The 10,523-nt window shown below is 38.9% G+C and overlaps 1 protein-coding gene across 1 annotated transcript in view; it reads left to right on the top strand.

The window, feature by feature from the left end:
* The window catches only part of LOC104081775 (receptor tyrosine-protein kinase erbB-4), a gene marked incomplete at both ends in the record, with an annotated part of 65,395 nt that overhangs the window by 40,504 nt on the left and 14,368 nt on the right, over positions 1–10,523 (top strand). Inside the window, one exon of the mRNA XM_009584638.1 lies at positions 830–904. Coding sequence (XP_009582933.1) covers positions 830–904 — 75 coding nt within the window. The remainder of the gene's footprint in view (positions 1–829; positions 905–10,523) is intronic.

Below are 10,523 nucleotides of genomic sequence, written 5' to 3'. Positions count from 1 at the left end.
TTTCCCCATGGTTGTGCTTTAGTGCTGCTTTATAAAGTGATTCCCTGCATTTCCATTGCCTTTGGTGAGCACCTGCTGATTTTGCAGGTGGAGGACTTTTGGCAGCATCTAAGGAAAGCAGAATAAAATGCCTGAATCGGCAGACAATGTTTTGCACTGGTTTTTGTTGATGGAAATTCATCCTTGAGCTTCCCTGATAAAAGTATAGTCAGCTTCCAAAATATTTCTGCAGTTGCCCTAGCTAGAAACTTAGAACAGAATGAACAATTGCATCAATTACAGAAAGAAAAAAAGTTTTGCATTGTGCTCCTGGAGGTCTCATCTTGCAAATGAACAGCTTTTGTGCAGTAATCACTGGTTTGATGATTCAGACAACATCCAGAAAAAGCAACTCTATTGTCAGGACTCCCACGTATGCAGGTGAAACCTGCCTTAAGTGTTGTTTGAGCCAAGATATGTCCAACCTTGGAGTGCTGTTTATGTTGCTATTATTGTTCCCATTGCAAGCTTGTTTTTGTCACAAGCTATAATTTTGTGGTGACTCGGGTCTCTCGTGAGAATTATAATTAAGAATGTAGCACAAAGAGGGGATTCCTGCTTCTTGGATCTGTAAATAACAGATTTCTCTCTTTCTCTCCCTATTTTCAATTTGGATTTGCTGCAGGTGCATAGGGCCACGTATTGAGGACTGCATCGGCCTGATGGATAGGTACTTGCTGAGTGATCGTTCCCTGTGTGTCTTCCATCTTCCACGTGTGGACAAGGGCGCATGCGTGTGCATGTCCTTGTGAATGGCAAATGACGTCTTTTGTTCTGTAATTGCCTGCAGGTGTAGAGGTCCCGCTAGTCATGACTGCATTTACTATCCATGGACACGACAGTCCACTTTACCACAACATGCTAGGTAACATCCACCACTTTTCCATTTTTGTGCACAAGGTCCTGCCCTCGTTGCCATAGGAATGCTGTACTATCCAGTTTGTTCAGAAACACAAATTATGGGGAGAATATAATTTGTCCCTAAGTAAGATATGCCTCTGAACATCCAAATTTACTTTTCCATTTGAAAGCCAATTAAATATCTTACTCGTTTAGGCTGATTAGAAGATGCCTTTTTTTTTTTTATTTCTAGGTTAAATCAGTAAGGGCTCAATTCTGAAATTTTCTGCAGAAATACGTGTTCCTTGATGAAATTTTACTAGAAGTAAACATGGTGAAAACTGTGGTTTAATTGGAATTTGCTTTTTTCCTGTTTGTTGGGGGTTTTGTTTAAGACAGATCTTAAAAGCAAATGAAGCTTTTTCTTCCGTACATCATCTCTGTGGAAAAAAGTAAATGTTTCAGCAAAACTGAATTTCTTCCTTAATTCACATAACACTATTAGTTGATTTTTTTTTTTTCCATTTTCTGTTTAAAAAAAAAAAATTGTAACCTTGCAGCAATTTTATTTTTCAGTAATGACGATCAAAACAAATCAATACAGGAAGACTCCCAAAACATTCCAGTTATACTCTGCATTCTTTTTCATGAAAGCCCTTCATTGCCATTGAGTTTGTTTATTTTTAAGTTCAAACTGGTTAGTATGACTTCCAGGCTTTGGGATTACTGTCATGAGCTAGGACTGGATGAAAAATGTATCATTTCAATCAACTTCACCTCATTAAGGATTTTACTTTGGGTTTTTTTCATGTCTTTAAAAAAAGATTTTAAGGTTTCCTTTCCTTCCTAGTTGTGTACCTAATGTGAATACTCCTATTTCTAGCTGTTGAGGGAGAACATGTTTAGACTTGAAAAACAGTACTCTATAAATGCTGTCAAATAGTATACTTGTTTAATTAAATCCATGTCAGTTCTGACTTAATTCATGGACCAATGAATATGCAACAGAAGAAGACTGAGTTTTTCAATATTTCAATTTTTTTTTTTTTTTTAATCTTTCTGAGCTGGGGTATCCAGTTTGAGATACTTCTGTGGGGGACTCATTTTCACATGTACTCATCCAAACTGAGTTGCCCAAAACAAGCAATCAGTTTTAAAGGTCTCCATTTTGTCAACTTTACACAAAGCACAAATATAGAAAATGTATTATTATTTGCATAAGTTTAAGGGGCTTACCAAACAAGAGAGAATGAAGGCCACGCTGAAGTTCTTTGCTTTACTAACCAATGTAAAAATAACATGTATTTCATCAATTAGATTTTTAATCAGTTTTTGAGGGAACGTTAAGAGCTTAATACAGTGGTGAGTTTAAGCAATAGAGACAATGCGGTATTTTAGTATGCAACTTGTTCACTGTTTAATTCAAGTGGTGTAACTCCAAAACTTACCTTTGCGTTGAAAAAGTTCAGGTAGTAGTAAAGTCTCTGGAGGTACTGCCAAATACCCACTGAATTTAATGGAAAGACTCCTGTTAATCACAGAGGGTATTAGATTGGGCCCTGTATTTAAAAGTGGAATTAAAGGAGTGGAACCTCAAACGTGATTACACATCACTAAAGAAAGTGTTGTCTAGTAAGGTGCCAGGCTTAAGCCATGTGTTAGTAGGCAATGCTTATTTTGGTTTTTATGTTGTGTAAATCATAGGGTTTGTCTCCTTGAATCAAGGTGGTAAAGCAAATTATCAAGGGGAGTGGAAATTAAAGCAATTGTTTTACTCTGCTCAAGTGAATAATTTCCTGCTCCATTCAGTCTGAGGGGGAAGACCCTCAAATGTTTCCTTTAGATCTGATGGAATTTTTTTTTTTTTTTGTTCCAACTTTGCTGAATTTATTTTAGGAAAATTACTGCACTGTGTTTAAGTGTCAGTATGTATGTATTCTTTCACTTTCAAGCCAAAGAAGGAAATTTCATACCTTTATATTTATTAGATAGTGAAACTGTGCTCTTTTTTTTTTTTTGTGAAAATGGTTCAATTTCTTTGGGCTAAAAATGGGCAAAACTGCACTGGCAAAAGTGATACTTTTTATTACAGTAGGGGTGTAAATCAAAAATGGATGTGTTTCACTTTAGATGGAACCTTCTTTGTGTCCCTTTAGCAATTGCATGCCCTCCCTAGACTTACAGACCTTAAAATAAATAATAATCAGTTTTACCCTTATCCATTGGCTTGAGTTTCTTCCATTGATGTGAATTAGCAGTGGGTTGAAGGGCAGGGTTCTCTGCTGTTCAGGCAGCTGAAGGTGAGAGCAGGGCTCTAACCACGAACAACGAGGTATTTCTCATCTTCATCTATTTCCATTTTCATACCAGTGTTGCTTTTCTTTCCAATTTTGCAGTTTGCAAATTGGTTTTGCCATGATCCATTGACTTGAGGGCTTTTGTAAGAGTCTGGTAGAATAGCAAAGGAATTCTTACTGTCGTGTTTGATAAAGATGAATCGGATCTGCATCACGTGGCTTGTTTTCCAGATGACCGGTGAAACTTCAGGTTTTTCTGCTTATGTTTGGTCCCTTAAATTCTGTGGAAAAAAATTCTTACTTTTGGCATTGCATGTCTTTCTGCATAGGTGTTTGGGTTTTTTAAAACTTTTACCTTCAGTAGAGTTCTGTCCAAAAGGATGCAAGAAACCCTTTTCTTTTCCCGTTTCCAGCTCAGTGCCATGTATAAGGATTATTTTAGCCCTTTTCCTTTAGACTACTTGATAGATTTTTCAAATGACTGTTGGGTTACTTGCTGGATCTCATGTGCCTTTTTTTTTTTCCCTGTGAGGACCCATGTTTATTTTCAGTGTGTTCAGTTTATGCTCACAAAGGCTTTCACTGTATTCTTAAGTGCCAGGAAAAGTTCAAACTCTAAAGGAATTAGAAGTCATGGGAGAAATGAGCTCCTCTTCTGCTTGTGGTCAGTTGCAAATTCTGGTTATTGTCATTATAGCTCTTGATTTACTGTAGTTGAAATCATATGGCAGGGAAAGCCTTTCCTCTCATTTGTGAGGAATATTCTCAGGCATATTCTGTCTGCATTTATACCATGTTTAATTCATAGCATCCCTATCACAACGTTGTCTGATTGTAATTCGTATGATTCACTGAGTCAGTTTGCTGAGCAGATTTTCTGGCTGACCTCTTCGGGCTGCTCAGATCACACAGAGGCCCAAAGGAACGGGGCAGGCCTTGCCAGCAGAGAATTCCCCATGCAAGGTGGAGTCCTTAGCTGGCATGTAACTAACATCACTGCTTCTTTGTCCTTCTTTCTATCTTCCTTCCTTCCCTGCCATGCTGAGAATCTCAGCCCCGGGAACAGAGAGGAGACAAGAGCCTTGTGTCCCGGCTTTTCTCAGCTGCTTGTAGCTCTTCCTGTTGTTCTCTGCCGTTTGGGGATGGGGGGAGTAGGTACTAGATTATTACTGTAAGGCTTCAGTTTGGGTTCCCCCTTCTGTGTCAACCTTCCCTAAGAAATCACCAAAGCAAAGATGGAAAGCAGATGGAGGCTGGAATTTCCCAGGGTGCTCAAAGGAGTTAGCTGTCTTCCTTTCCCACCCCTTCCTAGAATGACACTCCTCCTTTCAATACCTTCTGACAATTGTTGGCGGTGGTTTCTTTGAGTGGAATACCATACTTGTTAGCTCTGGAACAAAGAGCGAAAAGAGGAGTATGCCTGCTTAAACCATTGCCTAAAAGGAAGATTGAAAAACTGTAAAAATGATACTCTGCTGCCCATTAAGATTACTCTAGGCAGTCACGTAAGGCTGGTTCTTCTAAGCTCCCCTGCTCCCAAGTCCACCAGAAAAGTTTGGCTAACTCAGCTGTTGAAGCTAGGCTGCAAACAAAGTTTTTACTCAAAGTATGAATTTTAAATGTGTTTATCCTTCCCATGATTCATTCAACTTAATACTAAGAGAGAAGAGATCATCAAAGGAGGGGCAAAGTTAGTGTTTTCCGGTGCGTGAGAGATTGCAAATCTGAAGATGTTATCAGAAGCATGTGGTGGATGTGATAGGAAAGAAATAGCACCTTGGTTTTACTGGTCTGAGTAAGCTGATACCTCTATTTATGCCCCAAGAAAATTTCATTCACATTTCCCTTTTAACTAACAGAAGCTAATTAGCCAGGACCACTGTTGTCAAGTGGTTACATAAAATGATGTGTAGATGTTAACTCAAATTACAATGCTAATGCTAGCTTTATATCAACAAAGGACATCCTCTCAACAAATCATCACTTCCTAAACAAAAAAGCTCTTTTTATGTACTGCGTGTGTATACAAGAGCTAATTAACAGTAAACCCTATGTAATGCAGGCAAATCCTTTCATAGCTGTTTTGTACCCCTGAACAGTATGGCTTCAATAGAATTTCACAGCAGCTCTGAGTAGATGATGGGGAAGGGAAACCACCTCTAATAAACTGCTGATGTTCATTGCTTTTATGGCGCTCTGTTCCATTGCTTGGAGGAAAGCATTCCATATGCTCTGTATTTTTATAGAATAATTATAGTCATTTTAGAGCAGAAGAGGAAGAGAATCTCTGTATAAAATAAGCGGAAAAATAGGATCTGTGAGTACAAACTAAGCTACGTTACTTGATTGGTAAAAGATGCTACTCTTGAGAGACTTTTAATGTGGAGCTTTCTGATGCTGTATCAGAACGGAGCAGTTGAAGAAACAGATTTATTTTTATCTTTTAAGAATCAAGTCTAGAAAAACAGGCAGTTTCTTGTCCTGCTTCTGTGGGTTGGATAGAGCTTATGCTTGATCTGTTTAGGACAGACTGATAGAGAAATCCCTGTTCTATGGGAGAACTTGCTGCTACTGCACTGGTTCCCAAACAGACATATGCTGTGGGCACTTTTATTGTCACAACAACATTTCACTGCCTAGAGCTTTAGGAGGAATACATTCTGAGTACCCCTGTGACATGAATGAAAGTCACTGCAGTGATGTCTTGAGCTCCCCCGCTTTTTACCACTCCCACTTAGTAAGACTAGTCTACTTAGGAAAGGGGTTGGGGGGGGTTTCCTTCTTTTCTGCTGTACAGATCTGACCACAGTAAAAAAGCTCTCATTGTATTAAAACTTGTGTTCTATAACATGTTCAAAAAGACTTGTCTGGGGTTTGCAGGGGGTTCTAGTTCATCTGTTTTACTTGGCAGGGTTGACTGGTCTGGTCTCATAGTATGGAAGGATTTGGCAGGATCTGCTACTATAAGAGAGAAATAAACTGTTAAAGTTGGAAGAGTGAAGGAACTAGAAACAATTGTCATGCAAGTGCTTTTTAAAATCCGTTCTGTGGCTCTAGTAGTTTGAGGATCACAGGGTAGAATAAGGCCAGAAATCTGATGTTTCTAGTGATTTATTATACAAAGAGTGGAATACGAGCAAAATGCTCTTGCAGTATATTGAGATTGTTGATACTCATAGACAAGTTTCTCAGCAGCTGTGCTCGTTTGATGGTTTTGGATAATATTCATGATTGCGCAGTGGTGCACGCCAAACCGAGAAACGCCAAAACAAGGTTATAGAAGTTAGCTTAGCATGTCTCCTTGTGGGTAAGTGTGGCAGTCCCTATTGTCTCATTCGGTATTGTCCCAGAATGTGCAGGGACTTGGATTTGGTCTGCTTAGCACAAATTCGTAGTACCTCTGTTACCCCTGAACTTCATGCCAAGTGTTCATTAAGTCCTACCCCTCTGTGGCTTGAGTACAAGGTCCAGCTTGGTGAGCTATATGCACGTGTTCAGCCCCACCTTAACAGCAAGCTTCTCGGTTTTACGAAGTGTCATGGAAAACATACAGAATGCACTAAACACAATATTTACCAAGCACGGGAGTTTTGTCAGGTCATAACCAAATTTCTTTGCAGAGACTTCTCAATAAAAGCTTTTCTTTTTTTTTTTTTTTTTTTTCTTTGTTACCACAAGTTGCAAAATAAATTTTCGAATACATATAAAATAAGAAAATTCTTTATTCAGAAAACTGACTACATTATTTTTACTGAAACTGTGAGCAGAAAAAATAAGGAGTGATTAAGCCAAACATGATAGGTCACTGCTGAAAGACAAGAAGCATTAGGAAATCCCAAACTGAAAATGGTTTGTTAGAATAGAAAACAACACACAGCCCTATTGCAGAGGTCACTGCTTTTATTTCTCATCAAGCTACGTAAGCCTTGTGTTGTGTGTCTGTACTGGTTTGGCTACGCAAATAATATATGATGCAGAAATAAAACTGTGCCATGAAGAAGTGACCTTATTATAGAGCAACAGTATATATCTCACCATTCTCCAATGGGTTTCTTTTATGGCTTGAAATGAGGATTTAATTTAGATTTAATGTTGTTATAAATTAATTATCTGTTATTAAAAATACAGTTGTAGAGCTTTAGAAATATGTAAGGTGTAGAATTGTTTAAACCTCAGTGAATGGTTTCTTAATAATTCATTAATATTTAACATATAATAAATCAGAACTAAAGCTTGCGGTCTTACATCCAATCTACCTGCATAATGCAGGATTTGTCGCTCTTTCATATTTAGAGAATTTACATGACAAATGTATTTCAGTTTAGAGTCCAGCCAAGACTCAATACTCTGCATTCTGGCTTACTTACCGTGACCTGTCAGGCGATAAAGGAGCTGCAGTTGTTGCATAAAATGGGAAGCTCTTGGTTGGGGTTCTTTAGAACAGTACATTGGTAGTGGTGTGCTTGTGTTGTAAACATGTATACAGTCAAGTCTGCTTAATTAGATCTCTTCAGATCAAAGTTAGTATCTCAAGCCATGTAATCTACTGTAGGTGAGCCTGGTTATCATCTAGAAGTACATAGGTAAGGAAAAAAAGTTTGCTTAAAGATGGCGCTAGTCTAGCAGACTGAAAAGGACGGTGGGGTGAGTGTCTATGAGATAATTAAATGGATGAAATCTGAAGAAAGACACATGCCAGTGCATTTCTAATGAGGATTAATAATCCCTGGAATGATTTTCCCTGGTAATGTTCAATTCTCCAGCACTAGACTTGTAAAATCGAGACTGGAACTGTTTCTTGCAGGCACGATGAATTTGTGCCAAGCCTGTGGGCTGTGCTATACAGGTACTCAGGCCAGAGGATTTCACTGGTTCCTCCCGTCATTGTTCACGGTGTGTGACGTGACACTTTCATATCTGTGATGATAGTTCCCAGCTACGATCAGCTCTTGGCGCATGCTCTAAGATTAGGACCCAGTGTTCCTCCTTTGAATTTTGATTGCTGGTATCAAGTTGGACACAGACAAGCAAATCTAGCTGCTGAATACTGGGCTTTGGTTCCTGTCAGCTTTGGTGAGGCAGACAGTGAGAGCTCCACGTGACTTTACACAAGGTTTCTTTACGCTGACATATTCTTCTTCATTAGCGGTTAGGTCCGTTAAACTTCTGAGTTTTCAGACTGGCCATTGCTAGGGGAGAGGAGAAACTCGTTCGGATCTTACCTGTTTGACTGAACTCTCTTGCATCATGCCTGTATTCACTTGAATGAGACATTTATTTTGAATAAATATAGTAACATTTTCGTGTGTTAGTGTTTCAGCATTTTTATTTGATGTCATATAAATGAAGGCAAATTGTTTCCCATGACTAAGTTTCTCCACTAATGACATAAATTTGAGGGTCTAATTTGTCCATCTCTATCAGGTTTTCTAAGCCTTAGGTGCTAGTGAGGTACTAAGTATCTTACATTGTTCTGCAGTGCAGACTCTTCCTTTTCTTCTCTTTCTTCTTATTTTTTCCTCTCCCTCTTCTTATCGTCCCTCCCTTCCTTTCCTGGAAGATGCTTTGGTAGAGCTGTATCTTCCGTACCATGAAGTTTTAGAAAGTGTGGTATCTAGATATTGGATGGTTTTTTATTTGTATGCAGCCTCTGAAAGTGAAGTTTTCTTTAGGGATGACAGTACTTTTGTCAAAAAATTTCATGCTTTTTTTTAATCTGATGTAAATTTTTAATCTTCACACACTGGTGAACAAGCTCTTTTGCAGACATGTTGGCTGTTTAATCAATAGAAGATAATGCAGATAATTTCTGTTGTTATCTGAGATTGAGCAAATGACCAAACAGGCAAGGAAAGGTTGTGGGATAATGTGAAAAACAGGTGCTGGCTAGTTCTGACTGAGCTTTTCATTGGCAGAGTGTTGTGAGGCGCTTACTGTGTATTTGCCTGTTCTGGTACATCTCTCGACAGAGCTGGTAATCCCTCATCCTGAAGACTTGTGGCGTTTATGAAGAAATTTGAGAACAAATTAAACCTTGTCGTCAGGACAAAGGCCAAATTTTGGTTAAACGTGGTCCAGTCATGATGTAATCCCTGATTTGTAAATTACATAAAGTTTTTCTTGTAGTACGTGCAGGAAAATTGTCTGAAATGCAATCAACCTTTTAAGTACAAAGTGTGAACTGTTTCCTCAAATAATTTGTATTAGACTCCCAATACCCTGCCTGTGACGTAGTCTGTCCATTAGAAATATAGGCCATCAAAGCAATACACGAAGGTGTTACTTGCCTCTTAAAATGCTCGCTTGGATTTTCATTACATGTTCTTATTTTACTCACTGTTCCATTTTAAGTCATAGCTGTGTACTTGTAGTAAACCTAATGACGTTTAGATACGTCACTGAAATGAAGTAGCATAGATATTTCTTAGAAGGCACAGAAGCTGTAAAGCAACATGAGGCGAGTGAAAAGAAGAAGTGACAGTGGAAAAGTAGAAGCAAACAAAAGGACAGAGGATGTGTTTTTGATTATTTGTTACCATTTGTTTTGCTCCGGTTAATGCTGTTAAGGTTCAGCCAAGTTAGAATCCGTAGGCTTGATGTCAGTGTTGCTGAGTATAGTCTTACAGGTCATGCTGAAGAGGAGATAAGACATTGTGATCCCTACTTTTGGCAATATCACATGTTAATCTGCAAATTAATTGGGAAATAATGCTGGGAGTATGGACCATACTCCCATCCATCCATATGGATCCTGTAGGTTGGTTGGTTAGAAGCAAAGAATCAGCGACGACCTGGTAGACTGGAGGGAAGAGGACTAATTCTAGTTGGGCAATTCACCCATGTGGCAGCGGCCAAACTGGTCTCTTCTGAGTTCCCAGTAGGCTTGAATCAGCCTTTGGGAGATTTTCAGTTCATTTCAGTGGGCTCTGTATCAGTGGGCATTGCTGTGATTGAGAATGTGTAGATTTCAGAAATAAAGTACCTCCTCCCCTGCCCCTCATGGTCTGATGGGGGGGCGGGGGGGAAGTAAAAAGTATTCCTGCATTAAAAATGGACCACTAGTTGTTAATATGCGTAGTCTCAATCACAGTAAGGATAATAGACAAAGAACAGATTGAAGAGATAATATTCTAGCTTTAAAATAGTCCCATCTCCTGTAGATATGTTTTTCCCTCCCTTGTGGCAGCGATATCCTCTGCATGTAAATGACTTGGATGCAGGCTAAGTTCACTGCTGTCTCACCGCTTCAGCTTTGCGTGAACTCTCTCTGCTTTGATTTCCTGGATCAATCAGTGGATCAGGCTCCAAATTCCAAACTTTGGGATGCTTGAGTCACCTTTTAATCAA

Source organism: Fulmarus glacialis, unplaced genomic scaffold (genome assembly GCF_000690835.1).
Source record: "Fulmarus glacialis isolate BGI_N327 unplaced genomic scaffold, ASM69083v1 scaffold17549, whole genome shotgun sequence".
Classification (NCBI taxonomy): domain Eukaryota; kingdom Metazoa; phylum Chordata; class Aves; order Procellariiformes; family Procellariidae; genus Fulmarus; species Fulmarus glacialis.
This window is presented reverse-complemented; position numbering and strand designations above follow the sequence as displayed.